At 48.1% G+C, this 12,215-nt stretch overlaps 1 protein-coding gene across 1 annotated transcript in view; it reads right to left on the minus strand.

Moving 5' to 3' along the window:
• The window catches only part of DHRS7 (dehydrogenase/reductase 7), a 35,147-nt gene extending 24,175 nt beyond the window's left edge, over nt 1-10,972 (minus strand). Inside the window, exon 1 of the mRNA XM_074996299.1 lies at nt 10,730-10,972. Within this exon, the coding sequence (XP_074852400.1) occupies nt 10,730-10,859 (130 nt within the window). The 5' untranslated portion in view covers nt 10,860-10,972. The remainder of the gene's footprint in view (nt 1-10,729) is intronic.
• Nucleotides 10,973-12,215: the final 1,243 nt, after the last annotated feature.

Below are 12,215 nucleotides of genomic sequence, written 5' to 3' on the forward strand. Positions count from 1 at the left end.
TTGCAGAACTATCTTCCAAACACATTTTAGGGAGATGAAGTCTCTAACCTCATGAGTCTTTTACAATTATTTCTGATGAGTAAGCATCAGAGTACTACAAGTTCTGTTTATTTCTGTCACAGCTGAAGATGCACAGCCAACAACAGTACTTGCCAACTGCATTTACTTGGATGCTGTTAACTATGCTACAGTTATTCAAGTGATAATTAAAACCATTCCAAAACACACGGCAAACTTTGACAAAGTATCCGCTTTCATAAATGGCACTATAACATGCATGACGAAATCTTTCAAATCTGTTCTCCACCATCTAGAGCCAAATGCTGGGCCTATTATATGCAATACACATAAAATTTCTCTTGTCAGTGGGCCATGGGGAGGTGAGTGTTTGGTAAAAGTGATAAACTGATCAGCTACATTTAAAAGATCTCCAAACACCAGCCTAGCTGCAAACTTTGCTAGAGGTAGAATATTGCAAACATAACTGAAACCGGGGAACAAAAAATAGCATTTCCCCTTCAAAGTCAGTAATTACTTGTTGAATTCCTGGGGCTGTACACTACCATGCAGCTCATCTGAAGTAGAATTCTGAGTTTGTTTCAACAGGACTTACGTGGACGTCAAAAAAAATGCAGGATCGTCCACCCTTCTAGACAACACTCAGCTGAATAAACAAGTTCAGTTGGTTACTAAGAATGCCACACAACTCACTGAGTTAAACACTTGGTTTGAACCTTGAATGTCATAATTACCAAAAGCCAAGTTAGATGGCAGTGCTCACCAGGTGTTCTCTTGCCTGGCAAAGAAACTCAGACAATACTACCAGTGCTAACGCAAGGCCTGCCCACTGCCTGACACCCCCAGCCCCCATCTAACCTCTTCCCCCCACAAGACAGTCACCCTGTTCTAACCCCATCCTCCTCCCCTGCCCCGGACAGGCATCCCCAGCCCCCTCCAACCCCATCCTTCCCACAACACTAAACCACCCTCCCTGCAACACTGATGCACCTTTGCAGGAAGGAGCTCCGTGTGGTTCTTCAGCAGCCACCTGCTTTTTATAGTGGCTGTGCCAGCTCCCCCACGTAAACTGACAGGAGCAGCTCATACAGACTTGCCATGCTGAAGCCAGGACTCAACTTAATTGGTTTAATGTCCAGCCATTACACCAATTGAGTCCTTGCTTCAGCAAGCCAGGGTGCTGTGAACTGGAAGCAAGCGGAGCCGGTGGCAGCAGCAGCCCCCAGCCACATATCAGCTCCTTAAAGAGCCACATGTGTGGCTCAGAGCACTTTAAAAATGTCAGCACTGGCACCAGGAAAAAAGCTGGCAGAATGCCATTCTGGAGAGTTCCACCACAAAAAAAGCCCTGGAGCACAGCGTAGGTCGGCAATGTGAAAAATGTCCCGAGGCACCACTTGATTTCCGCCCCCCGCTGCCTCCCCCCCACCCATAAGGGCTTCTGGCTCCCTTTCATGTCATTTGTGAAACTGACAGTCTTTGCTGCGCTCTCCAGCACCTGCTGTGAGAAATCATGGACCCCACACTTCTCTGCTATGCTGTGTTGTGTCATGAGGACATCATGCATTGCAGCAGAGTTACTGTTAAACCTACTGACAGAGAATGAAGAATCTCAGGGGAATGACAGAGTGACATGGACAGCAGCAATCTGGCACTCACAGAGCACTTGTGCAGTGTAGACCATTGCTTTTGGGCTAGGGAAACCAGTACTGAGTGGTGGGATCACATTGCCATGCAGCTGTGGGATGAAGACCAATAAATACATAATTTTAAGATGTGCAAAGCAGTCTTCCTGGAGTTATGTACTGTGCTGGCTGCCAAACTGCAATGCAAGGATTCCCAGGTGAGGGCTGCCCTGTCAGCAGAGAAGCGTGTGGTGATTGCATCGTGGAAGCTGGCCGTTCCCAAATGCTACTGTTCTGTTGAGGATCATGTTGGAGTGGGGCGGTCTACCACTGAGGGTGCACCTCTGCAAGTGTGCAGGGCAATTAACCACATTTCATTGCAGATGACTGAATCTAGAAAAGGTGGATGACATAGCAGCCAGCTGTGCAGATAAGGGCTTTCCTAATTGTGTTGGGGCCACAGATAGCACGCATATCCCAATTGTAGTACCAGCCCACCTTGCCACAGAGTACATGAACTGGAAGGGGTACTTCTCACTCGTGTTTCAGGTGCTTGTGGATCACTGTGGGCATTTCACAGATCTTTATCTTCAGGAACATTGGCCTGTACAAAAAGCTGCAGATGGGATTTTCTTCCCAGACTACAGAATTACAGTGGGACAGGTAGACATGTTTTACCCCATGCAGCTCTGGCTCATGCAACCTTAAATGGGGCACATGGACAGCAGTAAGGATTAGTTTAAACAGGTTGAGATAATGACACAGGGTGGTGAAATGCAGCTATGACAGACTGAAAGGGAGATGAAGGTGTCTCAATGGCAGGCTATGCCTTCTGGCAGATCATATCCCCCTGGTTATGGCCTCATGATGTTGTTAATATAACCTGTGTAAAAATAATGGCAAAATGTTGGTCCAGGGTGGAGCACTGAGGCACCATGCTTGGACACACAGTTTGAGCAGCCAACCACCAGGGCTCTAAGAGGAGCCCCCAGGGGTGCCATTAACATTGTGGAAGCTTTGAGGAACCACTTGGACAATCGGGCGCTCTGAAATGTCTCTTTAAGAGTTGCTTCCCTGCTGTGTCCACCTCGCCCCCCGCCTTCAGTAACAGTCCCATAAAAGCAAAGCACGGGACAGGCTTCAACTGAGGCCTGAGCAATTGATGGGGCTGTGGAACACACAATAACTGTACCATTAAATATAGTTGCCTTTATTCATCACTGCAAACTATAGTCACACTAAGGATGAATAATTTGCTGGTAAGAGAGGATTAGGGGAAAGCCTCACAGCTGGGACAGGGAATAGAGTGCAGAGGAAACTAACCGTGGAAAAAAGTAAAAGTGTCTCTGCTGTTTTTTTGAGGGGAGGAGCAAAGTTTTTAATTTTTGGTTAAAATTGTGTGAACATTTCACACTCACACACACACACACACACACACACACACACACACACACACACACACACACACACACACTATTGTCTCACCCCTCACTGCATTGATTATCTGACTGGTGTGATGTAGTGTGTTGGTGATTTTACTCACTACTGTGCATCAGTTTAACACGGTTCACGTTCCATGGGATGGTGATGCCAGCAACAGCCCCAGGACTCATCCACAGCAGGATTAGGGGGATCACACTGCCCCTCACTTGCTGCAGCCACACGCCACAGGGGGGACCTTGCTCCACTCCCCAGCAGCATCCAACCATGGCCTGTGGCCACACCATCCAGATCTTCAGCTGCCTGCCACTGCTGCTCACCCACGAAGGCATCCTGCTGCCCAGCTGCACCACATGCAGTTGGTGATCAGCTGGCTGCTGAAGGGCACCTTTGCTGAAGAGCACCACAAATCAGTGTGGTGTCCAACACAAGCCCCCTGGCCTCCAACTGTGAGGAGTTGCCCACCCTGCACCGGTGGGCTCTGACGTGAGCAGTAGGAGCCCTGAGCTGCATATCGGCTTCTTAAAGAGCCATAAGCACCACTTGGAGCACTCTAAAAAGGGTTGTGCCACCATTCCAGTGTTCCACAGAAAACAAGCCCTGACTTCTGCTATGGAGAAAGTGAAACTGTAGCAAGACCAGCTCAAGAGTTTCAACAACCTGCTGTAGGATTCCTAAAAAACACACACCACACACACACTGCTTTTGACCCTGCACATTTTGCTAGTGGATTTAACCTCACTTACTGCAGTTGCTGGCCTCGATAAGCTGCAGAGGCCTGCTCTCAGAAATACTGCAAAGAAGTGGCCTGTCATTTGCTTGTGATAGCTTTGAAACTCAATGGAAGGCAGATTCGCCCACTTTGAAAGGCTAGCTCACCACTGTCTGATCAATCCAATGTACTCCATGAATACTGAGGGAGCAGTATCTAAATGGGCAATGTTCTCAGCGCAATAAGAGGGAATGAAGAAAGACAATAGGTGTATGCTGTGGAGCAATGTCAGTAGAACACAGAGCAAGGAGTCTGAACACATTCCCATGGGGACCACATAAAGGTATATCCTTTTGGCAAACTAATTTTCAGTCTCTAGAGTATGGACGTTCAAAGCCTTTTCAAAGGAACCAGACTTGCATGTGCAAAACACTACCCCAGCTTGGTTGTCTGAAGTTTTCCAGAATGTTTCAGCCTGAGGCCAATATTCAGCATGGAACATTTCAGCCCAGATACTTTCAAAGACTTGAAAACAGGATCTTCTAATAGGGAATGTTGGGAAACCCTCAACCAGCGCTTCTATTCCTGCATAAATGAACCAATGCTACAGGACAGAATGGCTTGTATATTGTTGCCAGGAGACAAGTATCCAATTCTATTTCACTTGGCTCAGACACGGGGAATGCCTATGCTGCAATCATGGGATGTCTCTTGTAACTGCAGTTACATACCTTAGTTAGCTTAGATATTGAAGCAGTGGAGCTGAGGCAATGTAAGTCTGCCCTGAAGCTCCCAGAGGTCAGTCTGAGCTGAAGCTTTCCGAGACTGAAAGTTGCAGAATCTACTTTTAGATGATAGCCAGGCCAGAGTGAGCCACATATGCATGACTTTTAGCATGGGTTTCTGCAATTCCCCCATGCTTGGGAATGACTGCAAAGACCTTTAAAATGGTCTGAAAGTCGTCATCCTGCCTATTGAGCAACATGAGGTGCACAAATGGCTGTTTCATTAACTACACTGACTCAACTCATTAATGTCAAACACAGAGATTATCACTGTAGGTAACCTGAAGGACCTCACATGGTCATCTCTCACTGAGGGAGACATCTCACTCCTCTGACAGTTACACTTTTCAGGAGCAGTGAACAATCACTCAAGGATCAAACTCATGAAAGCAGGAATAAAAAAAGCTTTCACATCCACTCATCCAAGACTAGTGAAGGCCCTTCCAAGAGAGGTATAAACGACCACTCCTAACTGTCCCTTAAAAGGTGTGCTACACTCCACTCTTTAGCCTAGACTTCCACCAATACTGGCAACAAGCCACTGAAGAGCGCACATATATGTGTGTGCAAGCTAAGCAGCACCATGTGTGTACACACCCTTAGGGAGGGGGAAGAAAGACTGCTTCTTGTACCCTGCCCTTCTGTGGTTCTTCCTACAAGTCATAGATACTGTGCCAGGAGAGAGAATTTGAATCTCTGATTGTGAGCAAAACTGTTTAAATTTCACAACCTGCAGGTATTTGGCTCAATGTCTTTGGAACAGCCTCTCCCGTACACAAGAGCGCTCCACAAAAAGCAGGCCCTCTTGTAAGCTTTTGAGGAGCTATGCAGTTTCTAACATGCTTCAGAGAACAGCTGCCAAACACACATTAGAAGACATGCTAGAGCCCTCTTTTGTACAATGAGTGTTGAGTGAAGGAATCAAGCCAAGGAATCTTATGGAGATCTTTCCTCTATCAAGTTGCACATGCAGAATATGTCTGAACTGCAATAAAAAGACCTGCAACACAGTCACAGCTGGTCAGCAGCAGAAGCAGGATCATGAACCTCAATGTTATAGCCCTGAAGTACAGATGTAACTGCCCACAGGCAGACTCAAACCTAACCCCTCTGGAGCTTAGTGCAGGAACATCTACAGCAGGCGTTCCCAACCTATTGGTAGGGACCCAAACATGGGACGCCACTAGATTTTCTCAGGATCACCAGGTGGGCTGCTCCAAGCCACATGTGGCTCTTTAAGGAGCCATTTGCAGCTACTGCTGCTGCTGACTCCTCTGGCTCCTAGTCCTGTCTGTCCCATGCTGAAATGGAACTCAATTTAATGAGCTTAATGGCCAGCAGGAGGGATCTGGCTCTTAAACCAATCCAACTGAATCCCATTTCAATGTGGTAGGGTGGGGAACTGCCTGCACTGCAAGAGAAGAAGGGAGCAGGAGGACTGCAGGGAGCTGCAGAGAGGAGGCAGCAGCAGCAGCCCAGGGAAGGAGCAGAGGGGGCAGCAGCATCAGCAGTCATGTGATGTAGGTGGGGGGGGGGTGTCAATTTGGGGCTGCAAGGGTCTAAGCCTGGGGGAAACCAAGATTTATAGAAGAAATCCCAGGGAGAACCTCCCCCGTTTCGAATCGCCTTGGGTCAAAGTCTTACTGACTTGTCCAAACGGGTCACCATCTTGACAAGGTTGCGAACTGCTGCTCTACAGTTTGAGCTAAAAGGAGCTTGGCTCTCAGCTAAGGCTGTGGAGGAGACTCACTCTCTCTCGCTGTAAGTGGTCTAGGTACTCTCATATGGGACAGTGAGCCACACATGTAGGGGTGTGGGTTACACAGACATTTGGACTGAAGTCCAAGCTCTGAGACCTTCCCCCCCCCCACCCCTTACGGCATCTGAGTTCCTGCAGAAGCTTGTGTATCTACACTGTTTTTAACTCCACAGACCAACCTAAAGTCACCTGATCCAGACTGATTCAACATCACTAAAAAATAAAGCTACTGCTGCATAAAAACATACCCTTAACACATACCTGTAGGCAGTTTAAGATAAGAAAGGCTCTGCTATCTGCCAGTGGATTTCAACCTTTTTGTTTGGAGACTCATTTAAAAAAAAAAAATCTCAAATGGAGGGGCAGATACCTTTGGCAATCTCAATCTGCTGACTCTGAGGATATATTTACACATCAGATATTGCACCTGGGCAAAACCAGGTTTTCCAAATGCTCACAGTTCAAAACCAGTTTTTACTAGAACACCCACAATACTTGCTAAGTCCATGGCAGAACCATGAATAAATGCCCTGATCTTACTTTCCAGCCTCAGGTCTTGACCCTAAGGGCACCTCTCTTTTTATTACAGATGCTACTCTTCTGCAATGAGTTCTAGGTAAAGTGTTTTAATTAGCTTTCAGGATTTTAAACAGCAGGCTCACTGGAACTGAAGTCATGAGCAGATTTTACAAAGCTGCCTGTATTTCTGTGGCTGATCTATCATTTTGACCTGAATGTATCTTGTACCCTTACTCTTCCTTCCACCCCGGTCCTGCAAACCACTATCTACCTGGAGCAGATGAGCCCTCTCCCCATATGGAGCCCCATAGGCCTAAGGTATGGCCACATGGAGCAGCTTGCAGGTTCAAGCTGTAGGTTGTCAGCATTGAAAGTCTGGGACCATGCCTCCTTTACATTGATAAAATGACTAATACCTTGTGATCTTTACCAATACAGTTCAGTAAACCCTGGAAATGAATGATCGTGAGTTAAGCACAACTCAAAATCCTGCTTCGCCCTGGCCCAACCCCATGGGGCACTGATTCAACACCCCTCCGCCCCCGTTCAAACCCCCTGTGGCCCAGCTCTCCACCCCTTGTGTGTGGCTTCAGCTGCTACCCCCCGGCCCCATGTGTGAGCAGCCCCAGCTCAACTCCACCCCCCTGCTCCTCCTGCAGCCCTAACCCACCCCAGGCTTAACTCCCATGTCCCCCCACCTCCCATGGCCACAACCCACCACTAGGCTTAACCCTCCCCAACTACCCCACCTCCAACCCCAGAACTTACCTTTCAAAAGGAGCTCCAGGTGCTTCTGCTGCTTCCCCAGCTGCAGAACACATGTTCCACCAGCAAAAAAAGCCACCCCCACCCCCACCCCGACTTAGGCAGAATCTGAGTTTGTGAAGGTGCTTAGGAATGCAACCCTTGCATAACTAGAGGGACTACTGTAACTCTTTCATATCCAGCAGCCCCAGGACAGGGTAGTTGCTGGATATTCAGATATTCTGAATAATGGAGAGGTATACCTAGCAATGCAGAACACTTAAGAAAAACAACATTACATATTAACAAAACAAGTGTCTGCAGAGCACTTTATTTACCAACAGTAGTACTGTACACTAGATGTATTGTATGTGCTGTATTTATATTTACTTTCACTATACTGTACTTAGGAAAATGTACCTAAAATTTATTTATGGTTAAAATGCTAGTTATTTGAGAGTTCTGGATGACAGAATGCCAGATATGAAAGTGTTTACTGTAATAAGCAAGTCACAAGGCATCCATTTCTGCACAGAGTATTTCCACCAGAACTGAGAACACATAGGCAGTATGTGCTTAAAAAAAAAAAGTGAAGTTATCGTAACTCCCCCACACATTTTCTGGGAAAAAAAGACATGTGGCTACTAAAAATGGAAACTAAAAAGAGGACTCAGGGAGGGAGGTGAGAGAGAGAGAGAAGTGGGAGAAAGACTGCTGAACAGCTATAAAAGACAACCTGAGGAAAATTAGATTAGAAAGATCCATCAGATAGTTGTAACTATTATTCAGTATTTAACCGTTTTGCACTATACACTGCCACGTGTATCCATGTTAAAGAATTTCAAACCAAAGGTACAGATCAAGAAACTCTTCTTATGTCAGCATGTGCTGCGGCAAGGAAAGAAAGGGAAACTCTGCGGAGAACTTTATATAGAGGTCTTGAAAACATAATGTGTTGTGTGATTAATTTCCATTTCGGCTTTTTAATTAATTTTTATGAGTGAAAACTTGGTGCCTAGACTGAGTTTAATTGATAAATTAAAAACAGCCAGTTTTGAAAAGATATTTGACAAGGCTAAGCAAGCCTGACATTCAAGGAAGTGAAAATTTACAGAAGACCTAAGCAAACTGCATATTCAGGAGCAGGCGGAGACAGTGGGAACAGTAAAAATTTTTTGTAAAGTGTTGTAATCCTTGTGCAATCTCACCCGCCTTCCCTCATTTTATTTTTACCCTCCATTATGTTCTTTCTATGCAGTAGAGTCTTCAGCCAGTCCTTACCGATTTTGCAGAACACCGAGCAAGCATGTTATGCTAGAACAGTCAAGGTCAGCAAATCAGACGATATACTACAATAAAATCTAGACGTTATTAGCACCGTATTGGCAGACATGTATTTAAAACAAACTACAAACAAGATCAGCATCTGATGAAGTGAGTCTGTGCTCACGAAAGCTCATGCTCAAAGCTTTTCTGTTAGTCTACAAGGTGCCACAGGACCCTTTGTTGCTGTTACAGATCCAGACTAACACAACTACCCCTCCGAAACTAGACTGAAACGTCTTACAGAAATTTCTGTAACTACTGCCACTAGATCTTTGAGTGTCCTTCACTGATGGCTGAGGAGTTTAGGGAGAGGGACACCTAATTACATTTCAAAAAAGCTTTTCTGCCCTAATGTCAAAGTGTTTTGAAGTAGCTGGTCTTTCAAAAAAGCATGGTTTAAATATTTTAATTTCCAACTCATTTTGAAGCATCTAGTATTTGGCATTAACAACCATTACAGAATGACCTCTTCCCCAGTTTTAGCACAGCTGGGCAGGGCAACAACAGCTGTACTATCTGATCAGAAGCGGGAGGTTGCCAGCCTACACTTCCTTTCAAAAGCAACAATGGGAAGTCCCTGGCACTTTATCGACTAACACATTTACTGGAGCATAAGCTTTTGTGGGCAAAGACCCACTTCATCACATGGGCAAGTGTTAACTGATCCCAAAACTAATACTGGATCATGTTGCTGACCTCTCACCCACTAAAGAAGAGTCTCAAAAAGACTTAGCAGCAGCAGCTGGCTCAGTAACCGTGACCAGGAGTCCAGTTTTCTGCTGGAACACCCTGTCAAAAAAGGCTCATGGCAGCACGACCCAGCCATTGATAATCTGATCATCAGTGCCACAGAGCAGGGCTGATAGGCTCCCGGCTAGCCACCACACCACCTAACTCCTAGGATGCAGGTGGCATCCTCCCTCATGTGAGGAAGTGGATCTTTGCCCATGAAAGCTTATGCTACAATAAATCTGTTAGTCAATAAATTGCCACAGGAACATAAGAACAGCCATTACTGTAATGCACATTGGAAGAAATTACCCCAAGTATGCATACAATATGATGGGGGCTAATTTAGCTACAACTAAGCAGGAGAGAGATCTTCGGGTTATCGTGGATAGTCCTCTGAAAACATACATGCAGTGTGCAGCAGCAGTCAAAAAAAGCAAAGAGAATGTTAGGAATTATTAAAAAAGGGGATAGAAAACAAAACAAATATCATCTCACAGCCCCTACATAAAAACTATGGTACACCCACATCTTGGCTTTTCCTACTTTTTGCACATACAGACTAACACGGCTACCCCGCTCACACTTTCTTTCAAAACACAGTAAAAACACGGCTGTAGCAGAGACTCTTAAATACCCCACTCCTACCCCAGATCCTCCCTCGCCATCCCATGTATTTCCCTTTGACTAGCCCACAGTCTTTCCATTGTTTTGCCTCACCCCCTACAGTTAGGGCCCCTGCCCCAACCTCTGGCTGGTACCCGGTTCCAGCTCCACTCCCCCTTCACCCCCACTACGCCACGCTGCCTGGAATCTACCGCACGGCGTGTCTACACGGGGGCGCGCAGCCTCCGCAATCCGCATTCACGCGCCAGGCGCGAGCCAAAGCGGATTAGCTAAACCGCATCACACCGCCGAGAGAGAGAGAGAGAGAGCCCAGCGGCCGCCCTTCAGTTCAGCTGCAGCCAGTCCCATGCGGGCTGAAAACTGCGTCCACACGGGACTTCCAAGCAGCCCGAACAGGGCTAAATCGGATTCGGCCCAGCCGGCTCTCGGCTCCCCGCGCGCCTACCTGGCCGCTTGCCCCGCCACTCCGCCCACAGCAGGGTGAGGTCACCGTCCAGGCTGAACAGCCAGCGGCCCACCAAGTAGAGCAGCGCGCCGACCGCCAGGGGTGCAAGGAGCAGCACAACCCACTCCATGGCGGCCACAGCGCCCGGCCGCCGCGCCGCCTTATGAAGGCCGGGGCCAGCTCCCGCCACGCCGCGAGGCCCTCCCCCCGCGGGGCGGGGCCGCCGCCGCCGGCCTGGTGGGCGGCCTGGGACTGGCGCCTGCTGACCGTGCACGTCCCTTCCTCATCTCCCTCAGGTCCCGCTCCTCCCGCCACCGACTGACTTCCCCGCCCCCACTCCTGCGCTCGCTCCCGAGCTACTCCCCTCTCCTCACAGGCTGCGGAAACGTCGGTGCCCTGAGCGCCTGGAGCCTGCACCTCCCCCACCTGCCTAAGGCTCTGGGAGGGAGCCTGGGTGAGGGAGCCGGTCTCTGGGAGGGAGCGTGGGTGCAGGCTCGGATGGGGCAGGGGATGAGGGTGCGGAGAGAAGAGGGGGGTGCAGGCTCTGGGATGGAGATTGTTGGGGGAGGGGTGCAGGCTCTGGGATGGGGTCTGAGCACTGGGTACTAGTCTGGGTGAGAGGGCTGGATTCTGGGCCGTATTTCACCTGTCCAAAAAGAGGGCATCCCTGAGAGGGAGGGTATCTGTATCAGTATTTACCAACTCACAATGCACTACATGTCTTCCAGCACGTTAATACAAAGCAAGGTGGTAGATACTGATACAGATACCCTCCCTCTCAGGGGTGTCCTCTTTTTTTGTATATATTATATATACAGAAGGGTCTCAACATTCCCAAGGGTTCTGTGTTCAGAACCTTTGCAAATGGGGGTGTGGGCAACTTGGAGCCCCAGGAAGTGGCAGCCACTGGTATTCCTGGTCCTGGAGCCCTGGGGAAGTTACGCCAGTTTCTTGCGCTTTCTGCTTGGAGCCCTGGGGAAGCTGTGGCAGCTGCTGGCGCTCCTGGTCCTGGAGCCCCCGAGGAAGCGAGGCCACTCGCAAATAATTGCGTTTGCGAATGTGGCACTCGCGAATGTCAAGACTCTACCGTATAGTAACTCTACCAGGAAGTTTGGGTACTGGGTGCAGGCTCTGGGGTGGGGCAAGGGAATGGGATGTACATAAGAATGGCCATACTGGGTCAGACCAAAGGTCCATCTAGCCCAGTATCCTGTCTGCCAACAGTAGCCAATGCCAGGTGCCCCAGAGGAGGTGAACCGAAGACAATGATCAAGCGATTTGTCTCCTGCCATCCATCTCCCACCTTCGACAAAAGGCTAGTCACCATACCTTACCCCCTCCTAACAGCCATTTATGGACCTAACCTCCAAATATTTATTGAGCTCTTTTTTAAACTCTGTTAGGCTACGTCTACACGTGCACCCAACTTCGAAATAGCTTATTTCGATGTTGCGACATCGAAATAGGCTATTTCGATGAATAACGT

Source organism: Carettochelys insculpta, chromosome 6, assembly GCF_033958435.1.
Source record: "Carettochelys insculpta isolate YL-2023 chromosome 6, ASM3395843v1, whole genome shotgun sequence".
NCBI classification, from domain to species: domain Eukaryota; kingdom Metazoa; phylum Chordata; order Testudines; family Carettochelyidae; genus Carettochelys; species Carettochelys insculpta.